Raw genomic sequence first — 24571 nt, 5'->3', positions numbered from 1 at the left:
AATGCATCAGTTAGTTAAGACCTTTCAAACTTAGAAGTGCTAAGTCGTTCTCTTACCACTTGTAGAGCAAGCAGATCTTTGCTGGATAGGACCTACAAGTGCTTGACTTCTAAAATAGTCACTGGGTCTTTAAGAAAACAAGGTACTCATTGAATCCAAGAGGCCACTCTGTCTCAGCATTCTGGACAATGAGGGGATGATGACTCACGGGAGGTGTTTGGGAAGGCTGATAGGGTATCACATCTCTCTTGGGAATCTGGCCTTCCTGAAATGAGTATTTCCAACTGTACGTTCCCTAACAAAGAAGGGATTGTATGGGCCATGACCTCACAGAACGCACAGTGCATATTAGATGAGGGACTTACCCAATCTGTGTTCGTGGTGTTTGGGACAAAGTCCCAGATAATAAGGCCTTCCTTTTTCACTGTGTTCCACAGTCATTATCCCACTTGGTGCTCTATACTTCCCTGATGCATTAGCCAGAGAGGGGATAGTTATCCCCATTGTTAAGATGCAGATGTGGACATTCAGAGCGGAGTGCTGGCTTGTCTCATGTCACAGGGCAGCGAGTGGCAGAGACTGACACAGAGTCCAGAGCTCCATCCTCGTTCCCCTGCAGTGGGCCTGTGGCAAGTTACTCTCTAGTTTCTTTCTGCAGACCCTTTTTAATGGCTGGATTCCTCTTTGGTGCCCTCTGCAGTCTAGAACCATCCTGTTGCAAGGGTGCAACATCTTGGCATTTTAAGGGGCACTTACAGGCTACCGCATGGAATTTCTCTGAATTTGGGATCCGACTGATGGTGAGTTTTACCTTCTAAGACACAAGAAAGAAGAAAATTAAATGACTAACGATTCTTTTTAGGACTGTTGGTTCTTAGTCTGTCCTCATTTACACCCTTCGATGCAGCTTTTGAAGAAAATCCTGCGATGAACTACAATATCTAGGCCAGAGGAAGCCAGGGGTGTCTTATATATTCAGGTGGAAGATGGATTTTTATTTTCTGGCATCCACCAGGCTGAGCCTTTAGGGCAGATTCCAGAGAGCATCAACAGTGCCCAGATGGGCCCAGTTGTGCCAAGAATTAAAAGAGCCTCTTGAAACTGGTGAATTAAAATGAGACCACCAGACAGGACCAGCCCCAGACAAAATTGGGAGGAAATTGAAGTTTGATGAGTTTCTCCTGCAATCTAGCATGTCCTCCCCCTTCACACACACACACATCCCCCGCCCCCTGCCTTTTAAAACCTCACATTCTCTCCCCTGTCACTGTCCCTACCCTAATCTCCCATTTCGCTCAGCTGTGGCCTAACAGGAAGGAAGGGAGCTCTGATAGTCTCAGGCATTTTAAATCATTGGGGGTCATTGGCTGATTTTCCTTCAGTTCCATAGCTCCCTCTTTCAACATTCCTTCCAGAGACCCAGAATTGGAATTTTAAAAGAGGATTGGACATCCACTTTAACATAAGGAAATGAGTCAGGAACGGTGGGAGTGGAAAAGTAGGGGATTTTCCTGATCTTCAGACAATCATGACAGTGCACACCCCTTATTTCTCAAAAGCATCTAGGAGTTGTTATGTGATAGAAAGGGGAAGGTAGAACAAGCACAATAGAAACCCAGTCACCCCTTCCCATGCAAGTGGTTCCACAGCCTGGACAGGCAGTCACAATGAACTGTAGTCAGCAGCACCCAGAGAGAGTTCCTGAATCTGCTCCCAGGCAAAAACTCTTTTTTTGGCTTCCGAACCGATGCCCAAATCTTTGGGTCAGAGTACTGTTTAGTAACTTTCAGAAGGGTTCAGAAGATTGTATTGACCACTTGGCCCCAGTATGGATCTTTGGCATAGGAAATGTATTACAGTTACCAGATTGTTGGACTGGGTCTCTGCCCTCTTTTCTACCATGCAAACTGCTGGGTAGTCTTCAAAACCCAAGCCAAACACCACCTCCACTGAGACACCCTTCTGGCCTCCTTTCAATAGACTTCCTCCATTCTTCCCCTTTGCTCCCAAGGCCCTCTGTTCGTATCTCAGGGCACACCCTGTATTGTAAGTAGCACATAACATGCCTGTTTTATCCACTTAATCTGTGAGCTCCTTAAGCTTAGGCTGAGGCCATTCTTGTGGCTCTAGAACCAGTATATGGTAAAGTTCAATAAATGGAGAGAGAGAGAGTGAATGACTGAATGTGTCCTGTCCTTGCTCTGCCACTGACTAGTTCTGTATCTTAGACAACTCACTCATCCTTACTGGCTTTACCCATTTAGATAATAGAGATAGTAAAATTTATCTAACCAACACGGTTATTGTGTGATATAGAAGAGATAAGATATTTTCTTAATATACGTGTGATACGTAATCATAAACTCTCAGAACTGGAAGAAATTTGGGAGATCACCTAGTATCGTGGTTTTCAGAAAATTTAAGCCAAGGAACTGTTTCTCCAAGGAAAGCTAACAGAATAGTTTGGTATTTTGGATATATCCTTTTTATAAATGATAAAAGATAAATGTCGACTTCTCTAGTTGAAGTCCCAAAATACTGTCTCCTTCCCCTCCCTACTCGCTATCCCAGGGATCCGAGAAGTACAGTTTGAAAACCAATCCTTTCTGTTTAGAAAGAAGTAACTGAAGCTAAGAGAAGAAAGTGATTTTAAGGTCAGGGGGCTAGTTAGAAACAACAGTAGACCAGGGAAGGGATGAGCAATGTGCAGACTGCCCTGACACGTGGGACAATGGTTAATCCTTCAAGTGCAGGCATGCTCAGTGCATACCCACGTGTCTTGTTTAATTCTTCAACAACTCTATAAGGAAGGTACGGCTATGATAATTTGTGAGATGAGGAAACTGAGGCTTAAAAAAGTGAGTCGTCCCACATTCCACGGTCAGTAGTCGTGGAAGTAAAAGTAACTATAAGGAAGGTACGGCTATGATAATTTGTGAGATGAGGAAACTGAGGCTTAAAAAAGTGAGTTGTCCCACATTCCACGGTCAGTAGTCGTGGAAGTAAAAGTAACCAGTGACTGTATCAAGTACCTAATAAGTGCAGTCACTGTTGTCAGCATAGTACACGTATCATCTCCTTTAGTTCTCCAACAACTGGTACTATCATTATACCTAACTTTACAGAAGAGAAAACTGAGGCACAAACTGGTTAAAGGGGCTGGTTTGCAAACCTCGAGCCAGTCTGATTCCACACAAGCTCTTTTTGCCATATTGTGCTAGCCCAATGCTCTCTCCAAATACTACTTTACATGAAACAACTTTGAAAGAGTCCAAAAAGAACATTCTGTCATTTACACTTGATGGCAGAAGAAGGAAGAGTCTTATTTGTATTCAGAGTACTTTTCAGACCCCATCTGAGACCTTGATCTTGTTCCTGCTGGCCCTGACGTGCCCTGGCAAGGGCTGGTCAGTAGGACTCACCTCCTTTGGGATGGACCGGCTGAGAAACAAGGAGACCTCCTCCAGGCTCTGGGGCTTTAGGTCATTTACTGCTAAGAGACGATCTCCATGGCAGAACATGCATCCCAAGCGCGGGGGGCCTTCCCACCGCGCCACACTGCAGCGAAAAGACAGTGTGAGACCGGGCTCTCTGGGGGGACTGCGGGGGGCCTCACTCTTAAGCCATGGTGCACCACATCTTTCAGTTTGGAATATTCTTTCCTCTACCACGACTTTGGAGCCTCACCCTTCCTCCAAAGCTCAGCTCAAATCATACCACCCTTGCAAAACCCTCTGAAGGCCTACATTCCACCACCTTTGCTATGATTATTCTCCTCTGCCCTGGACTTCTATTCTGTGTGAGAACTCATTTAACATATATTTAAGTAAAATGCATTTTATATTTACTTGTTTATGTGACTGCCTTTTTCACCAGGCTCTGTGACCTTGGAAATATGGTGCCACCTTTTTGTTTTTGTTTCTTTTCTTAATTAAAAAACCCCATAGCTCCAAAGTAGCAGAGGGTGCTTAGTAAGTGCTTGTTGGAAGTGAGCACATAATGATTATACAATGAATATCAAATGAATGAATGAATGAGTCAACCAATGAGCAATCTCAGTCACAGAGAAGTCACAGTCTTGGTCAAGTATTTAACAAGCCTTAGACAGTGGAAAATTTGGAAAAATGGAAGGCTGTGTTTCCTGCCTGCTTAGAACTTATAAGACAACAAATGGGTAGCATTTACTTTCTATTAAATGGCTTTCTTCCCTTCTGAAAATGTAATCTTCCTTCAAAATGAACAAAGTCTTTAAAAGAATGTAGAATCAAATAAACAGTGATTACTTTGAGAGCATATTGTGCCACACAGCCTTTTGGGTCTGAGACCCTGACCAGCAGGCTACTTTCTGGTGTCTGGAAGTCTTAGACCCTGATATGCCCTTTTCTTTTAGACGTTTGATTCTTGTTGACTTCATTAACTTCATTCACTCATCAAATACTCATTGTGCAGTGATTGGAATGATGTCCTTGGACGGTGTGTATTCCTTCCTACTCTTCCTCACCTTGGAGAAATCAGACATCTGCTGCTTCCTGAACTTTGGGTCCTCTTATAACCACCCACCTCTCAGCTGACTCTCCACGCAATACCCTTCTTTTGACCCCATTCAAAGACCTTCTTGTGACAACACAACACAGCAGTCCAAGCCTCCCGGTCAGTTTTATCAAATACAGTGTTTCAAAATATAATTGTTGTCTTTGTATCTTTCAACCTCATTTATAATCAATAACAGTCAAATCTCTGACCTACCATATCTGTCCTGCGGCTTCTCTGAGAGCAAGATAGTTTATGACGTCAGGAGGATAGAGGAACACGTTCAGTTCTTCCACTTGGCTCTTAGCAGGGATGTTACTATGAGATAAGACATTGCAAAAATCATATCAGGCAACTGGCCCTCACTCTGAACTGTGCTTTCTGAGTAGAATTTTGGCCTCCTATTTCTGAGATATTTTCCACTTAAAGGTTATCCACATCATTTGGAGAAAAATGTGAATTTAAGTAACTGAAGAGTACTCACTAATGTCTTTCCCCACCCCTCTTGGGATGTGATAGTGGATGGCAGACATTGGGAAGAGAGGCAAAAATAGACTAAATTGGGGTTAGCCATCCACAGCAGCCAGTTTGCATATTTTGCTGCTGGAAATGATTCCATAGAAGAAGAGAAGGAGAGGAGTTAACATTACAGCAATCTTATCAAAGGCCCTTGGCATCACTTAAAACCTAAACATCTCCCTCCTATTTTATAACCAAACCTCACATGACTTGTGTGCCCAAAATCACGCTGATATAAAAGCTGCGTGCATCTGAAGTGCCAGGAACTGACAGACTAGCCAAAGGAGATTTTAAAAAAATTATTGATAATGCCACCCCCAGCCCAGGAGACTGCTTTGCTCCAGCTCTGTTATTCATTGTCCTTGGCTACAACATCAGTGACAGGGAGAAGCTGCTCAAACTGTTGCCTGACTTGGAGATTTTTTAGGAACTGCTTTATAATTTGAATCCTAAGTACAAAAAGGGGGAGGCTGCCTTGTTCTTAGGGCCCATAAAGTTTTAAAAATTGGAGCTTTACTTGATTAATATAGACAATTGCACAACAGTTAGGGAGGCCGACCCCTTTTCGTCCTTTGTGGTCTGTGCTTCCATACAGGCAGGTGAAAGACACGAATCACTTCCTGAGCCTTGTTCTTGCAGGTGAAGCCCCCCATCCGGGGTCTCTGAAAGGGTCTGTGATTCCTCTTTGCTATCAGCAGACTCATGGGATGTCTTGTTGAAAACACTGGAGTATAAGAAGTTAAGCAAACTCTTTTTTAGCATGTCTATTTATGACTTTCTGCTGTGTGTCAGCTTTAAGTAGCTAACAGCCATGTGAAAACTAACAAGGTTTTAAAGGATGTCTAACCATCGAAATCACAGCCACTGCCACAATCAAATCCAACAAACCTTCTTTCTAAAAATGGATGTGGAATCAAAATAACCCTTTACAAGGTTTGGAAGATGGAAGTGAGAGTGTGAGAAACATAAATGCAAAAAAGAAAATAACTTCCCCAGGAGACAAAAAATGTCCTGCTGATGTCACAAATGATTTACTGGGGGTGGAGAAACCATTGCCACTTTGTCTTGTTTTGATATACTGAATAATGTGTTGAATTTGGTCTGTGGCAATGTTTTGTATCAATTTACCAACTATTAAAATGAGCTGGTAGTAATTGTTCCATAATAGCAGATTAGGTAAAATCAATTTTAGAAATAGCAATTTTACTTACCAGGATTTCATTGACATATAATGACACTCATTTCTCTTGAAGACCTGGTCTGGACTACCAGGTTCAATGGATTCACCAGAATCATGGGAAGTAATGATATTTTCCAACTAAAGGCAAGAGGAAAAGACACAAGGATGAGAATGTACCAGCAAGTCAGGTACCTTTTTACCCCTAATATTATGGCTCTGGGCCCAGAAATCGTGAGTACATCCCATTGGATGAACAGTGGTTCTCATTTGGGGAATATCAACCATCCCTACCTTCATGAGACTGAACCAGCAAAGCTTCTGGCAGACTCCAAGTCCATTTTCTCTCCTGGGTCCCTCATGCTCCTGATACAAGTGTTCTATTGGACTAAATTGCTATTTACCAATTCTGTTTCATCGTGAGGCACTTAATGACTTGAACCCTTTTCCCCCATCAGTTCCACTGCAGAATCATAGCACTCAGCTGGGTCAATGACAGACATAATGCAAAGCTGGTCTCAGGCTACTATGCTCACAGTCAATCCAAGTTGGTTCCCTTGGCTTTAGTGTTTTGTATGTGTGTGTGTGGCTGGCTGGTGTGGAGATCTGAACCTGTCACCTTGGTGTTATAACACCGTGCTCTAACCAGTTGAGCTCATTGACCAGCCCTTTCCCTCGGGAAGCACTTAATAGCCCCTTTAGAACTAAGACAGTCATTTGCTATATGGTTGCTCAAAAACCCTTAGGCCTCCTTAACAAGTTCATCATCAACCCATAACTAGAACACTTCATTCCTGTCAAGCTAGATTTCTCACTGCTCCTGCTACAGATGTGGCTCTTCTAGTCCTCTGTTCATGCTGTTTCCTTCACCTGGAATGCCCGTTTTCTCTTCTGCCTATTGATATACTGTTGAGACCTGGCCAAAGTCCCACAGCCTCCTCTGGTCACCTCAGCCACTGCCGATCTCTCCTTTCTCTGAATTTCTAGTGCAGAATTTTGTACTTAATTTTTGTTTGTCTTTTAGCTTAGTTTTATCTGCCTTATTAGGCTTTGCATACTACAAAGTACCTTACACATGACAGGCTTATAAATGATGCTCAATACACACCTGATTGGTTGGTTGGACTATCATAAAAGACTATCAAAAAAAGAACACATAAGAAAATATTAGTGTATGAAAATATTTTTTTTTCCTTTTTGTCTTTTTTCGTGACCGGTAACGGGATCGCAACCCTCGGTGTCGCACCCACACCGCGCTCAACCAGTGAGCAGACCGGTCTCTATATGGGATCCGAACCCTTGGCGGGAGCACCGCCACTCCCAAGCACCACACTCTACCGAGTGCGCCACCGGGCTGGCCCGTGAAAATATTTTTGGTGAAAGAAGTGCCCTGTGCTCAAATGAGCTTGGGAAATGCTGTGTGTTATATCCCACTTAGCCATTTATAATATTTTTAGTATACACCACTGTATACTAAAGGCTCTGAGAATTCTGCTGTTAAGAAGCTTGTTTAACTTACTTTAACTTGGTGTTTCCAGAACTTACTTCAGCCCAGAATGCTTCTTTTGTATAGACACATGTTACCATCTTATAGAAAAATTCCAGTATGGGAAATAATGCATTTCAGGTTCACCATTGCAGCCACCACACCTTCTACAATACAGTGCCTAGCTCTCAGAAGGCACTCAGTGAGGTCTTCCAATTGTTCAATAGACTGATCAATACACTCCAATTTATCACCCAAGGACATTTGCTCACATTATTCTTTCTTCCCAGAATTCAGAAAGACTCCCTAAGTCAATGCCTCAAGTCCAAATTCTACCCACCAAGTAAGGCCAAATGTCATCTCCTCTGTGGAACTTTTCCTGGTCTTTTGTCTGCAAGTTGGCTCCCCCTCCTCCCATCCTTTGTTCACCTTTGGGCATTTTATAAACATCTCTCTTCAGCAGGGAGCCCCTACTGTCTTGTATCATGGTTGGCTCCTATGCAAGTGTCAGCACCATGAGCACACCCCCTGTGTCTGATTTACCTCTGTGTTCCCACTGACCATAGCCTAGGGTCTGTGCATGGCAGAGACTCAGGAAATATTTGTTAAAGGAATACATGATTAGGGCCGGCCCAGTGGCGCACTGGATAGTGCGCCGCTTGGGAAGCGCGGCGGCGCTCCCGCCCGAGGGTTCGGATCCCACATACAGACCGGTTCCCACTCACTGGTTGAGCGAGGCGCGGGAGCAACACCGAGGGTTGCGATCCCGTTGCCGGTCCCCGGTCCGGTGCGGGGGCAACACTGAGGGTTGCGATCCGTGACCGGACACGGAAAAAGACAAAAAGACAAAAAAGGAATACATGATTAAAGGATAGATGGGATTACCTCTAAAAGAATACTTCGAGGATTAAGATAACGATCCTCTTCTTCCATTTCTGGAGCGGGCGCCAACAAGTCCTCATGTGGTGGATGAGCTTGTCTGTATCCTGGAGAATGTTTTCCCATTAAGTGCTGAATCAAAGAGATGAAGAGAGTATTAGTGCTTTTTTTCTTTGCAAGAGATGGAACTAAACCTCACGCTTTCTGGAAAAGCCATAATAGATTAGTTGAGTTAAAAAGATCACAGGTTCTTCCAAGGTTACATCCAGAATCCCACACAACTTGAACTTGCCTCTTGAGTTTGGGTCAATACTAATATTGTAAAAATATAAGCACATCATTCAGGCTTTTTCTCTACCACTTCGAGCTATAACTTAGAACAAGTGGTTTTCTCCCATGGGTGGTATTCTAAGTCACTAGGTTCTCCCATAGAGTCTCCACTGCCATCATTTTCCATTATCATACAGTGCCATCTGAGGAGGTAATTAACTTAGAGGCAAGACACTGCACCTTTCCTCTTCCTGCTCAATATTCTCTTTTCTGTTCTGCTCACATATTTCTATTGTTTCCATAGCAATGCAATTTGGTAGGGTTGATCATGTAACAGCATGGATTATAGGCTTCAAGGTGATCTAGGTTCAACCAATTATTGCCTTTGCTCCACCAATAGATATATGATACTCTGCTAAGGTATCTGCTTTGCGTGGCAGAGAAATTGTTATAAGTACGATATAATTCTTCCAAGAACAATGACTTAAAGCTGGGGGTTTTAAAAAGACTCTGGATGTTTTCTAAGAAGTCCTTGAAAGAAGGTGATTTAAAATAACAAGTGTATTTAAACTGTGTTCATTTTTCTAGCTCTTAGCTCATGGAGCCAGATCATGCTGAGTTGGAGGTGAAGGATTCCCACTTAATCTAAACAACAATAACAACAACAAAATCCAACGAGGCAAATGGTATTCTTAACTGGAGCTGGTTGAAAAATCACTGCATCTGATCACATAGTGTGAAAAGGCAAAACATTTAATCATGTTGTCTCTGGGGGAAATGGGATTTCATGAGTGAAAAGCAAGAGGCATTTACTAAAAAGCTTCAGCCTTCCTAACCCTGCTTCATGCCACTCTTCCTACTCACTCCACGAATAACTGAGATGAGGTGTTTGGCCTGGTGAATTTGATATGCAACAAAAAGCTTTTAAAATAGTTGGAAAGCTACCAACTAGATAAAATTAGATGTGCCTGGTACCCACAGAGAGGGGAAAGTTAATGGCTATGTCCCTAAGGGACAAAATAGTATCCATGCAGAAAACAAAAACACTCAGCTTGTTTATTACTAATATCCAAAGTGGGGAACAGTGCAAACACAAGAAAGCTGAGGGTACATTACAAGTCACTCTCAGGAGGCAGATGTACTATATTTTACTTCCTCCAATGGATTTCATTAGAAATGGAGATAAAATGATGTACAGACATAATGACAAGCAAGACTGGTGAGAGTAAATGAAAGAAATTAGTAAGAAACTCTGCGTTTGTCTGAGGAGTACAGGCAGTATGGCAAGAAATCACCCAACATGTGGTGTTTAGGGAATCTTTTTACAGAGGGATCTGTGCCCTTGTGTGGAAGGAAGAAAAAGATTGCCAGGCAGGCTTTGAGTAGCTGAGGGATCTTACCTAGTGCACCCTGATGCATGTCAAGAGCATCCAAAATGAACAGACACATTTACGGTTAGGCAGGGCAAGCAATAAGGCTCAGCTGTGGTATGGGAAAACAGGCTAAATATAGGATAGATATTAGGACTAAGAATTCTTCTTAAAGTGCATTAGGTTTTGAGGAAGGTAGACAAGGTCAAACTCAACTGCTAATTGGTAAGATTTGGAAGTGTTAGCTGACTTCAAGGCATGGTGTCCTGAGAGAGAAAGAGCTGAGTTTGATTACCATGTCTGGAAGACTGTTTCTTGGTAGGGTGAAGCCAACAGCCTCTGATGTGCTGGAAAAACCAAGGAGAGGGTTGGGGTCTGACACGGGCCTTTGATCATCCAATGAGAGTTTCTCCTGCTTATGAAAAAGGAATAGTGTGGTCAGGGAATGGTTGAGCTCTTGTCCAGCATGTAGCAACCGTCTTTCTGCTGGGCTGCCTGCTTCCATTCTCTCCCCACAGCATCTAACATGTGTGCTGCCAGCCAGCCAGCATTATTTCCCTAAGACAGGAGCTGATCTTATCTCTCTCCCGTTCCCAGGCACTTGAGCACGTTCCACCTGGCCTTCAGAGATGCCCTGAGTTTCCCTCAACCTATCTTCTCAGCTGTGTCTCCTGCTCCCCACCCCCTTTGCTCTGATCACTCAAGTCTATTTGTAGACATGCCTTGCTTTCTCTTTCTCCTTGGCTTGTGCTTTTGCTATGAGCATTGAACGACCTAGAAAATATGTCAAAAAAGATACCTAGAGACCAAAGATCCATTTATAAAGGTCTGCCCTAGGAAAGGACTTGAGTAAATTAGTAAAGGCCTTTATGAAGTAAATTAACAATGTGAAGCTACTAGCACTTACATGAAAGAGACATGATACTAAAAATGCAAGTCAGAGGAAAAGCATTTTTATAGAAACCGCCCTAGACTTAGTCATTCGAAAGGAAGCTTGTTATGTACTTTGAATAACAATGATGGAAAATACTGTAGTTTTGGCTATTATTAAAAAATGTTAGTTAACTTTCACACCCCCTACCACAATAATGAAATTGTGAAGTGTCTGTATTTTAGATCTCTCATAAAACACAAAAGCATTTTTCCCCATTGATAATCATAAAAAATAACAAAGATGTTCACTTTCTCACTTATTTATTCCTTGTATTAATGCCAGTTGCTAAGGAGAAAAAAAAAAAGCTACCATTGTTTCCTGTTGAAAGAGGGTTGTGTTCAGGTGCCCTGTTATTTGATTAGTGATATAGTCACCTTTGTGTTCTGATGTGCTGCTTCCGTATCCCGGCACAATGATATGAAGGAGACCCAGTCTTTAATCTTCTCCCTATTGATAGGAATAAATTTGAGCTGGCATGTGGCAACAATAGTGCCTGCACTCCTTTTGAATCAGAGAAGGATTCTTTTATTAGGGATAGAACAGGAAGTGGGAGCAAGTTCCAGGGAAATCAGGATCTTTCCTAAATAGCTTAAATGGCCCCCAGGCTCCTTACCACCTCCATGTTCACATGCTGGAATGAACCTCATAGCACCTCTGTGAGGAAAGCTCAGAAAAATGGTAAGAAAAGCAGAAAATGATAGTAGTAATCGCAGTGTTTGGAGCTTTGGGCTATGACACTGATTTCTTTCATGTTCTTAAGGGAGCTCCCTAACCTGTCAGCGCCATTTTTTGTGCAGCTATCCAGGTGTGCCTCCCTTTAGGGAATGCATGTGTCTAGGAAGAATGTGCTCAAATGACTTTGCATAAATCACATCTTCTTTTCTGTTTGACTCACATGACAATTTAAAAGGAAGCTTTGTCCTTTGGGTCGATCTGAAGCAGGTCAAGGTTCTTCATTCTTTGGCTTTAGCATTCATTCACTGCCTCCTCTGCACGACCTCTCCCCCCAGCCCTGGCCTCTCCCTCAAGCAGATAATCCTCTACAGAGAACCCACTACACACCTCTGCTAGCACAAGGAGCTTCTTCTAAAAACTGAAGACTCCTTCAGGGATGAGCACAGTCCCTCCTTAATACATGTAACTTGTACAGAACCTCTCCCCCCAGCCCTGGCCTCTCCCTCAAGCAGATAATCCTCTACAGAGAACCCACTACGCACCTCTGCTAGCACAAGGAGCTTCTTCTAAAAACTGAAGACTCCTTCAGGGATGAGCACAGTCCCTCCTTAATACATGTAGCTTGTACAGGTGTTTGTATATTGCGTTCTTTTACATGAAATGCATCTCGGGTGATGGTGATTGTTATGGGTTGAATTGTGTCCCCCCTGCCAAAAATTCATAGGTTACAGTCCCAACTCCCAGGACCTCAGAATGTGACCTTATTATTTGGAAATAGGATCATCGTAGATGTAGTTAGTTAAGATGAGGTCATACTAGAGTAGGGCAGGCTCCTAATCCAATATGACTCGTGTCCTGAAAGGGGGAAATTTGGACACAGAAATGTGCACACAGGGACAACACCATGTGAAGACTGGATTATGCTGCCACAAGCCGAGGCACTACTAGAAGTTAGAAGAAAGACCTGGAGCAGGTCCTCCCCTAGAACCTTCAGAGGGAGCACGGCCCTGCCGACACCTTGATTTCAGACTCCCAGCCTCCAGAACAATGAGACAATGCATTTCTGTTGTTCTAAGCCACCCAATTTGTGATACTTTGTTATGACACCTTTAGGAAACTAGCACGTGACTTTTCAAGGTGTTTTAACAAATAATGAAGATGGCCAAGATGGCTCTTGAGGTAACAGCCATGGGTTTCTGTTGAGAGCATGTTTCTTGTTCACTGGTTTATATGGTGTAGTTTTTTGGCTTGTTTTTGTTTTGCACGTGGGAGACGCTCTGTGTTTTCTTCCTACTCACCTGTCTTGGCCAATGAGGAAGTATTCCCTGTCAGTGGTCCTGATGGACATCACCTCTTCAGGGTGGCACTTAAACATCTTCTGCACAGACTGCATCTTTTCCTGGCTACTTATGCCAACTTCTACACTGGAATTCCTGTTAGATAGAGACACTAAGTATTAAATCAGTGTACATACAAAATTAAGAAGAAAACTGACTGATGTTTTATATTGGGATTTAAATTGAATAAAACTTTAGATGGGCTTGATCCACGTTTTGAAGATTGTCCAATAATTTTAGAAAATAAGTTTGGATTTTGAATCTGGTTTATCATTATTTGGAAAGACTTTGTTTAGCCTAAAATTTAATTCAAAAGTTCCTATTTCAGTGGGATTCTTGATTTCACAAATCATTATCTTTTTCAATTTTTTTGGTATATAATTTCTTTTTTTTTTTTTCCTTTTTGTCTTTTTTCGTGTCCGGCAATGGATCGCAACCCTCAGTGTCGCACCCGTACCCGGCCGGGACCGGCAACGGGATCGCAACCCTCGGTGCTGCGCCCGCACCTTGCTCAGTCAGTGAGCGGGAACCGGTCTGTATGTGGGATCCGAACCCTCGGCGGGAGCGCCGCCACACTCCCAAGCTGCGCACCGGGCCGGCCCCTGGTATATAATTTCTTAAAGAGAAGAGAAAAAAAAAAAAGCTGACCTAATTTTTAAAAAATTTTATCTTGGCTTTATGAAATGGTAATTTTGTCTGTTTCTGTTCCCTCTCCTCCACAAATTATGTGAATCAAAGTCTTCCTTAAATGAATGCTTATTAATTAAAGATTTACAAACTATAACATACAATATAAAAGAAGTAATTATCTTTCACTAGTTTCACTATTTTAGCTCCTTTTCAGTCACAAACGTTATAAGTTCATGGTTTCTTTGTTCAATGATTTAAATTTCAATTTGCATTCAACTTGTTAGTATTTGGCTTTGTAGTATTTGCTATTAGAAAAGTTTTCTTGCTTGAATACACACCGATCAATTTCAATGGAACCTCGGTAATGGTGGTCTTTGTAATAGGAAAGACTAAATCTCTTTTCCCCAGTCTTTGACAGGGTGAAATAGCGCTTTTTCCAAGAGGTCTGAAAAATGAAAACATTTTTGCATCTCAGTTAAATTTCAGAGGAAGAGAAAGGATTTTTAAAAATGCTCATGAAGCTGGTGAGAGGCTTGTTAAATCTTGTTGACTACTTACCACAGAGAAGAAAAGCTGAGGAGGTGGCGATTTAATAAAGTAACCTTGTTTGCAGATTTCATAATAAAATGTAATTTGTTTGCCTAATAAAAGAAAGTGAACAGAACTCAGTTTGTTGCCCATAAATTTCTGAAAAGAACTGCTTCAATTGAAAACCAGTATTTATTCCAGGAAAGGTCTTCACATTTTTCAGTTACGAAAAAGTACATCTATAATAGCCCAAGAACAGGATCAATTGTGTGATTTTCATTCACCCACAGCCAGGCCTTTCATTCAGACAACATTTAACAGCACTTTAATTCAGCTCACACCTGTCTGGCTCTGTTTCTGGAGTATGTCGTTGGTTCTCTAGATTTGAGCCAATGTTTGTCTCCATTCCCACTGCAGGAGCAAGAAAATTCTGCATTGCTCTTTGGCTGAGCAAACAAAAACAAAACCACCTGCTATTAAAAATGAGATGGCAAAAGTGGCTTTTTTGGGGTGGGGTGGGGGAAGCAGGTGAAGTTGCTGCAGAAGTTGGAGAGGGAAGGAAGGTAAGGGCAGCCACCTTGCCAGAATTACTGGATACTGGCATAATGGTCCCAACAGCTGAATTACCAAATCCTGATTCTGTTTCTACTTAATAAAGAAGCTCTAATTCTTTAGTAAAAGCTGCCTTTTCCAAAACAAAGGACAAACTATACCTACCACCTAAATGTGAAAGCAAAACCAAGCTACTTTTTAAAAAAAAAAGAAAGACAAAAAAACTATTCTTGTGGACATTTGGGAAAATATAGACAAAATTGAAACTGCCTGCACTTTCAATATTTACAGGGAAGCAGTTAACATTGTAGAAACTCCTTTATTTAACCACTTTTGCCACCTTATTTTCAATAGCAGGTGGTTTGCTTTTGTGCTTCCCCCTCAAGTATTTAAGAGTATTGATCAACAAATATGTGTGCTGAACTACCTGAGGCAAAGAAAGAACCATTAGAAAAGATTAGAGGAAACCGTATTCAGTGCTCACATAGAGCCAGAAAAAGTGCCCGTTCCCTCCAGCTACACTGAAAAAACTTAAAATTTACAGGGTACTGGGTAGAGTACTCAGGAAGGTCTTGCCTCAGTGGTGAGGAATAATTAGCCCTAGACTGGGGTCTGCTCCAGATCCACCTAACAAATCATAAAAGCAAGGCCTAAAAGGATCATATTGTCTCTAGGAAACTTAACTGCATCCCAGAGTGAAACTCAGGAGGAATACAAAAATATTCAGTATCCAAAAAAGTAAAATTTGAAATGTCTGGCAATAAATCAAAGATTGCTAGGCATGCAAAGAGGCAGGAAAACATGATTTGTGATGAGGAGAATAAATCAATTAATCAAAATGGGCCTAGAACTGACAAAGAAGTTAGAAGTGGCAGAGAAGGTCATTAAAACAGTTATTATCACTGTATTTTCAAGAAATCAAGTAGATATAGAAAATACATAAGAAGTCCAAAGTGAAAAATCAAAATGGGCCTAGAACTGACAAAGAAGTTAGAAGTGGCAGAGAAGGTCATTAAAACAGATATTATCACTGTATTTTCAAGAAATCAAGTAGATATAGAAAATACATAAGAAGTCCAAAGTGAAATTTTAGAGGTGAAAACTACAATGTCTCAGAAAAAAATACACTGGATGAGGGTAAAATTAAATACAGCAAATTAGATATTATAGAAGAAAAGATTAATGCACTTGAAGGCATAGCAACAGGAACTATGAAAATAAACAAAGAGTAAAAAAAGGAATTCAAAAGCATAAAAAGAGCTCCGGTATACTGTGGACAATTTCAAGTAGCCTAATATGCAAGTAATTGGAGTCCCCGAAGTGAGGAAGGGAGAAGGAATGTCTGAAGAAATAATGCTAAAAATTTTACATAAAACTATAAACCCAGAGATCCAAGCAGCTCAATGAGTCCCAAACACAAGATATACAAATAAAAGTACACCAAGGCACATCATAATCAGACAGCTCAAACCAGTGATAAAGAAAAACATCTTAAAATCAGCCAGAGGAAAAGATGTGATGCGTACAGAACAAAGACAAGGAGCAAAGACGTCAATTTCTCCTGAGGAACAATGCAAGCCAGAAAAAGTGAAGCGACATACTTAAAGTACTGAAAAAAAAAAAAAATACTGTCATTCAGGATTCTGTATGCAGTAAAATATCTTTCAAAAATGAAGGTAATATCAAGACATTTTATGATATACAAAAGCTAAAAGAATTCATCATCAGGAGGTTTGCACTATAAGAAATATTCAGATGATAGAAGATGAAAATATAAATGTACACAAAGGAATAAAGAAAACTGAAAAGGTAACTAAAGGGAAAATATGTGAGATTTTTTCTTATTATTTAAAACATTTAAAAAGTCAATTGTCTTAAAAAAAATAATAAAAATGTATCATGCAGATTATAACATATGTATAAGTAAAATGCATTCCGACAGTAGCATTAAATCCAGGAGGGGAAAATGGAGGTAAACTTCTGTAAAGTTCTTGTATTATATATGTGAATCGGCATAATATCACCTGAACTTAGACTGTGATATATTAAAGATGTGTATAAACCCTAAAGAAACCACTAAAATAACAAAGCAGAGAGTTATAACTAATAAGTCAACAAGGAAGATAGAATGGAATCACAAAAAATACTCAATTCAAAAGAAGGCAGAAAAAGGGGAAAAGGGAGATCAAAGAATAAATGAGACAAACAGAAAACAAATAACAATGTGATATATTTAAACCTGACCATATCATTAATCACATTAAATGTAAATGGTCTAAATGCCCCCAATTAAAAGGTAAAGATGGTCAGATTGGATTAAAAAGCAAGACCCAACTATATGTCGTGTAGAACAAACACACTTTAAATATAAAGGCACAAGTAGGTTACAAGTAAAAGATTGGGAAAAAAAGGTATACTATGTTAAAATTAGTCAAAAGAAAGCTGACGTAGTTATATTAATGTCAATGTAGATTTCAAAGCAAAGAATATTACTAGGGATAAAGAAGGTCATTTCATCATGATAAATGGGTCAATTAATCCTAAGAGGACATAGCAATCCTAACATATATGTACCTAATAACAGACCTTCAAATACCAGAAGCAAAAAATGGTAAAGAAATAGACACATCTATAATTATAGTCTGAGATTTAAATAACTTTCTTTCAATTATTGGTAGAACAAATAGGTAGAAAATCAACAGGACATAGTAGACTTGAACAACATGATCAATCAATTTTGACCTGATTGATATTTATAGAACACTCCACTCAACAACGGCAGAACACACATTCTTCTCAAGGGCAACATGCAACATTTGCCAAAATAGACCATATTCCAGGCCATAAAACAACTCTCAATAGATTTAAAAGGATTCAAGTCATACAAAGTATGTTTATGGAGCACAATGAAATCAAATTAGAAATCAATAACAGAAAGATCTCTGAAAAAAAATCCTAACCCCTTGATCAAAGAAAAAAAAATTAAAAAGTTGTTTGAACTGGATGAAAATTGAAACACAACATATCAGAATTTGTAGATGCCACTAAAGCAGTAATTAGGGGGAAATTTATTGCACTAAATGCCTATGTTAGAAAAGAAGAAAGGTCTCAAATAAAATGTCTCAACTTCCACCTTAAGAAATTGGGAAAAAGGAGCAAAATCAAATCTAAAGTAAACAGAAGAAAGGAAATAATAGTGATCAAAGTGGAATTTAATGAAATAGAAAACAGAAAATCAATAGAGAAAAATAAATGAAATCAAAAGTTGATCCCTTGAAAAGGTCAATAAAATTAATAAATCTCTATCCTAGCCAGACAGATCCGGAAAAATAGAGAGATGACACAGTTGCCAATATTAGGAGAGAAGAAGGAACATAACTACAAATTCTACTGGTATTTATGAAGAAATACTATGAACAATTTTATTCCAATAAACTTGACAGCTTAGGTGAAATTGAAAAATTTATTGAAATATACCAGCTCACAAAGATCACTGAAGAAACAGATCATCCGAATAGCTTCCTGTATCTATTAAAGAAATTGGGACTGTAGTTAAAAACCTTCACATAAGGAAGCTTTAGGCCTAAGTGGCTACACTGGTTAAGCTCTATCAAACATTTAAGGAAGAAATAATATCAATTCTATAAAAAGTCTTCCAAAAAATCAAAGAGGAGAGAACATTTCCCCACCTATTCTGTGAGGCCAGTATTGCTCTTCCTGATAAAAACTCTTAGCAAGCTAGGAAGAGGAGACTTCCTCAACCTAATAAAGGACATCAATAGAAAACCTATAACTAATATAAAAAAAAGACAGCTTTTCTTCTAAAATGAGGAGCAAAAAAAGCACACTTTTACACTTGCTATTCAATATTGTACAGGAAGTTCTAGCTAGAGAAATTTAGGCAGGAAAAATAAATAAAATGCATCCAAATTGGAAAGGAAGAAGTAAAACTTTATTCTCTGATGACATGATTCTAACTATAGAAAATCCCAAAGAATCCACAAAAATTACTAGAGATGATAAGTAAATGAAGCAGCATATAAGATCAACACACAAAAGTGTCATATTTCTACAAACTAGCTATTAAAAATCTAAAAATGAAATTAAGAAAATAATCCCATTTACAATAACATCCTAAAGAATAAAATACTTAGGGATAAATTTAACCAAGGAGGTGAAAAACCAGTTCATTGGAAACTACAAAACATTGCTAAAAGAAATTAAAGAAGATATAAATAATTTGAAAGACATCCCATATTCATGGATTGAAAGACAATATTATTAAGATGTCAATATTACCCAGAGTGATCTACAGATTTAATGCAATCCCTGTCAAAATCCCAATGGCATTTTTTGCAGAAATGGAAAAGCCAATTCTTAAACTCATATGGGATTTCAAGGGGCCCTAAATAGCCAGAACAATCTTGAAGAAGAGCAGCATCAGAGCATTCACTCTTCCCAATTTCAAAATTTACTGTAAAGCTACAGTAGTCAAGACTGTGGTTCTGGTATAAGGGTAGATATGCAGACCAATGGAATAGAATTGAGAATTCAGAAACAAACTCATATGTCAATGGCCAAAGCTGTTCATTGGAGAGAGGATAGTCTCTTCAACAAATGGTGTTTGGACAACTGGGTATCCACATGCAAAAGAATGAATTTGGACTCCTACATCATATCCAACAAAAGAGTTAACTCAAAATGAATCAATGACCTCAATATAAGACCTAAAAACATAAAACCCTTAGTAGAAAAAGCAAAAGAAAATTCATGATCTTGAATTGGACAATGGATTCTTAAATATGAAACCAAAACCACAAGCAACAAAAGAAAAATGGGTAAATTAGACCTTATCAAAATTAAAAACTTTTGTGCATCAAAGGACATTATCAAGAAAGTGAAAAGACAACCTACAGAATGGGAGAAAATATTTGCAAGTCATATATCTGATACAATCCTACTATCCAGAAAATACAAAAAAAAAAAATCTTTTACAATGCAATAACAAAAAGACAAACAACTCAAGTTAAAAATGGACAAAGGACTTGAACATACGTTCCTCCAAAGAAGATATACAATTGGCCAATAAGCATATGAGAAGTTGTGCAAGATCATTAGTCACTAGGGAAATGGAAATCAAAATGACAATGTGAAGGGGCGACCCTGTGGCTCACTCGGGAGAGTGCCCCGCTGGGAGCACCGAGGCCGCAGGTTCGGATCCTATATAGGGATGGCCGGTGCACTCACTGGCTGAGCGCGGTGCAGGTGACACCACCCCAAGGGTTGCAATCCCCTTACCGGTCACACACACACACACACACACACACACACAAATTGACAATGTGAAACCACTTTATGCTCACAGGATGGCTATAGTTTGGGACAAAAAAAAAAAAGGAAAGTGTTGGTAAGGATGTGGAGAAATTCGAAACTTCATACACTGCTGGTGGAATGCAAAATGGTTCAGCTGCTATGGAAAACAGTTTGGTAGTTCTTCAAGAAGTTAAACAGAATTAGCACATGATTGCTCAATTCCAATCTTAGGTATACACCCAAAAGAATTGAAACTTGTACACAAACAAAAGCATGTACACACATGTTCAGTTCATAGCAGCACTATTCGTGATAGCTAAACATGGAAACAGCCCAAATGTCCGTCAATGGATGAAAGACTAAATAAACTGTGGCATATACAGTTGTCCCTCAGTATATGCAGGAAATTAATTCCAGGACCTCACTCTTAGCAAAATCCACAGATGCTCAAGTCCCTTATGTAAAATAGCATTGTATTTGTATATAACCTATGCACATCCTCCCATATACTTTAAATCATCTTTAGATTACTTATACCTAATACAGTGTAAATGCTATGTAAATAGTCGTTATACCATATTGTTTTATTATTTGTATTATTTTTATTGTTGTATTGCTATTTTTTATTGGTTTTTTTTCCCCCAAATATTTTCGATCCATGTTTGGTTAAATCCATGGATGAGGAACCCACTGATACAGAGAGGGTCAACTGAACATACAATGGATACCATTTAGCTGTAAAAAGGAATAAAGTGTTGATACGTGCTACAATGTGGATGAATTTCAAAAACATTATGCTGAGTGAGAGGGTCAACTGAACATACAATGGATACCATTTAGCTGTAAAAAGGAATAAAGTGTTGATACATGCTACAATGTGGATGAATTTCAAAAACATTATGCTGAGTGGAAGGAGCCAGACGCAGAAGGTCACATATTGTATGATTCCATTTACATGAACTATCTAGAATAGATAAATCCCTAGAGACAGAATGCAGTTTAGTGGGTGACAGGGGCTGGGGGGAAGGCATAATAAGGAGGAACTATAAAATGGGTAAAGGGGGTTTTACTTTGGAGTGATGACAATGTTTTGGAAATGGATATAAGTGGTGGCTGTGTGACACAGCAAATGTGCTAAATACCTTCGAACTGTTCACTTTTAAATGGTTAATTTTTTTCCTTTAACTTTATTTTAAAAGAGTTAAAGAGCCATCTTCTCTTAAGTAAGGGAATATATGACCATACAAAGATTTGTCACGAGTGTTCATAGAAGCTTTACTTGTAATAGCTAAAGACTGGAAGCAGCCCAGGTGTTCATAAATGGATTAACAAATTGAGATACATTCATACAATGGAATACTACTTGAGAATAAAAAGGAATAAACTATTATACATGCAACAGCATAGATGAATCTCAAAAGAATTACGCTGAGTGAAAGAAGCCAGACAAAAAGTATTTATACTGTATGATTACATTTATATAAAATTCTAGAATATGCAAACTCGCCGATAGAGATAGAAAGCAGATCAGTGGTTGTCTGGGGAAGTGTGGGTACACGGAAGAGTGAGAGGCAGAGGAAAAGAAAATTGTGGAGTTGATGAATATGTTTATTATCTTGAATTGGGTGTTGGTTTTATGGATGTTTATGTATGTCAAAACTTATCAAATTGTGGACTTTCAACATGCCAACCTACTACGAATGTCAATTACACCTTGATAAAGCTTTTCTAAAAAAATCAAACAAATTTGACAAAGAGAAAGTTAAAAATACTCCTTCCATATAACCCAGCCATTCTACTCCTAGGTAAAGTAAAGGAGTATGTGATTTTACAATAACAAATTATATAAAAATGTTTGTAATAGCTTTCTTTGTAATAGGCAAAGACTGAAAGCAATTTAGATATTCAACAGATGAATTAATTATAGGATTGTGGTAAGTCCATACACTGGCATACTACTCAACAATAAAAGGGACAAACTATTGATACACACGACGTGTATGAATCTCCAAAGAATTACCCTGTGTGAGAGAAGTTAGACAAATGATTCTATTTATGTAAAACTCTAGCAAATATGAACAAACTTAAGAGTGACAGAAAGCAGAGCAATGGCGAGCAGGATTGGGTGCTGAAGGGAGCGATTACAAACAGGCACAAGAAAACTTTTGAGAGTGATGGATATGTTCAGCGTTGTATATTTCATATATATGTCCCATATGTGAAAATGTCAAATTTTACTTTAAATATGTACAGTTTATTGTATGTCAGTTACAATATGTTACAATAATGCTATTAAAAAATATAACCTATCTGAACTATGGCCCTTTTATAACCTAACAATATAACCTAACAAACTATGGGCCACAGTTTGTTATTAGCACTATTTCCAAGCGACAAATAAAATGCAAATCTGATCATGGCATTTCCATAGTCATAGTGCTGCAAGGGTTGCCCATCATACAGGGTCAGGGGCTGGCACAATATGGCACCGCCTTTCTGCACCCACCTCCTCTATTCTCCCCGTCCTACTTGTCATCATATTTTGCTCTGATACCCCCTGCCTCTAAACCACTTCATTGCTGTTGTTCATGCCATCTCTTCTGCTGAGACTCTTTTCCAATCTTTTTCAAAACCCTACTCATCCCGTAGGGTCTAGTTCAAATGCCTTCTCCATAAAACTTGTCTGGATTTCCAGAACTACTTTTATGCCTTTTCTTCTTCAGACTCTATAGCATTTTGTACTTATTTCATGATTCTTATCGTAGCCAGATTCTATGTGCTCATCTTAACTTCTCAACACAGCTACTTGCTTGTGTGTGTGCATCTCAACTTCCCAACGAGATTATAACCTCCTTGAGGGCAATGACTCACTAATTAATCTGTACATCCCCTGCAATATGAGGCACAGACGCTTACTAGTTATAGGTGCTTTGCAAGTATTTTTGAATTGAATTGGATAATTTGATTTCTAAGTTATTCCATCCTAAATTCAGCTCTTCCAACTACCCACCTACAGTGAACTGTGTGAATATGAGCAAGGATGTTTGAATAATATACCTTGAGCTATCCTATAATAAGGCCCAATAACAATTTAGGCCATTTCTCTAAGTGAGAATTTCATGTAAAATTAAGGAAGTATTTCCCCGTCTTTGCTGGGCCATAGTTTGTTGTTAGCACCATCTCCAGGCAACAAACAGAACATGTGGTCCATGAAAATCAGAAAATGCTAAATTTCTAGACAGGTAAGATTTTACAGAATAATTAACTGAATCCAATAGTTTCTGCTACATTCCCCAGACCAAGAATCATTGTCCCAGAATGCCACTCATGATCCTCACTAAAACCAATTTCTGTATCTTGGTTATCTTGATGGAAATCATTTATCATTTTTGATAAAAACATTTTTCCTTCTGAGATTATGCCCCTTCGGTACCTGGACTCTTCTGAGGTTTGGGTTCCATTATGGCTGTCTGTTCTCACCTGTCAAAAAAGAAGGGTTAAGTGTTAGTTAGTCCCCAAACAACAGTGTGCTTCATTGATTAGCCACTGAGTCACTGAGTATCAGGACGGTGCTCACGAATGTTGGGGAGATGGGTTCTGAGGCTTCCCTTCCCACTCCTTCTCTGATATCTTCCTCCCTGCTCCTGAGGCTGATGGTGGTCTCAGTAGCAAGGACGGGCTAAGCAGCTTGTGCTCAGGGAGTGGGTGGTCTGTGGAGGTGCTGTAAAGATGACTGAAGGAGCTGTCTTCCTTGGACTTTCTCTGTTCCTACTCCATTAGTGGCTCTGACCAGAGAGCCCTGTGGGATGGCAGCACCAAGGAAGAGAGATAAGAACAGGGCAGAGGGCAGGATGCCATCGAGCAAATTCAGAGAAAGCATTGCTGATCAAGAAGTAAAGATAAGCCCTTCTCTATGCCTGGGGCTCGCTGTCTCCAGTGGGACACTAAAGGGCAAGGACTAGGCCACCCCGTTCTTCGACAGCTTTGCCATTCTCAAGGCTGCTCAACTCCAGGGGCTGAGGTTGACACAGTGAAACTGAATCTGAGAGACAAAGCCCTTTCCTGGGCAGCTGCCAGTGACCCACAACCAACACAGGGTTCCATGGGAATGGCACTCCCACGGGAGTCCAGGAATGTGGTGGTGACCAGATTTTACCCTGAATAAGTAAGACTCCCAAGGTAGAAGGCCCTGAGAAGGGAGGTGCCAGGGCAGCCCCAGGTAAAATGGGGAGACTGGGCAGAGGGGCTCTTTACCATCCAGCTGGCCTGGTGTAAGTTCTCTCCTGCTTTCTCCCTTTCTCCAGCATAAATGCATTCATTCCTCCGGATTTATGCGTGACTCACACATACACATGTAATCATACATACCTG

At 39.9% G+C, this 24571-nt stretch overlaps 1 protein-coding gene across 1 annotated transcript; it reads right to left on the bottom strand.

Moving 5' to 3' along the window:
- On the bottom strand, positions 1 to 23661 carry PLEKHS1 (pleckstrin homology domain containing, family S member 1). Its single transcript, XM_008571030.1, has 13 exons — positions 23634 to 23661; positions 14366 to 14448; positions 14146 to 14252; positions 13139 to 13273; positions 11540 to 11612; positions 10527 to 10643; positions 8598 to 8723; positions 6261 to 6367; positions 5567 to 5773; positions 4747 to 4848; positions 3423 to 3558; positions 639 to 814; positions 1 to 544 (listed from the first exon to the last, which is right to left on the bottom strand). Exons 1-13 carry the CDS (start codon positions 23659 to 23661, stop codon positions 349 to 351), a joined length of 1593 nt encoding a protein of 530 aa, XP_008569252.1. The 3' UTR covers positions 1 to 348.
- Between the last annotated feature and the right edge of the window lie 910 nt (positions 23662 to 24571).

This window comes from Galeopterus variegatus, unplaced genomic scaffold (assembly GCF_000696425.1).
Source record: "Galeopterus variegatus unplaced genomic scaffold, G_variegatus-3.0.2 Scaffold654, whole genome shotgun sequence".
Taxonomy (NCBI): Eukaryota; Metazoa; Chordata; class Mammalia; order Dermoptera; family Cynocephalidae; genus Galeopterus; species Galeopterus variegatus.
This window is presented reverse-complemented; position numbering and strand designations above follow the sequence as displayed.

Bases quoted from the DNA above. Each gene is read 5' to 3' on its own strand.
- PLEKHS1 (XM_008571030.1), bottom strand. From the start codon at position 23,661: ATGGAACCCAAACCTCAGAAGAGTCCAG. The intron at 14,449-23,633 runs GTACCGAAGGGG...TTCTTTTATTAG, and splicing joins CAAACCTCAGAAGAGTCCAG to GCAAACAAATTACATTTTAT. The intron at 10,644-11,539 runs GTGACTATATCA...TTTCATAAGCAG, and splicing joins CAGCACATCAGAACACAAAG to GAGAAACTCTCATTGGATGA.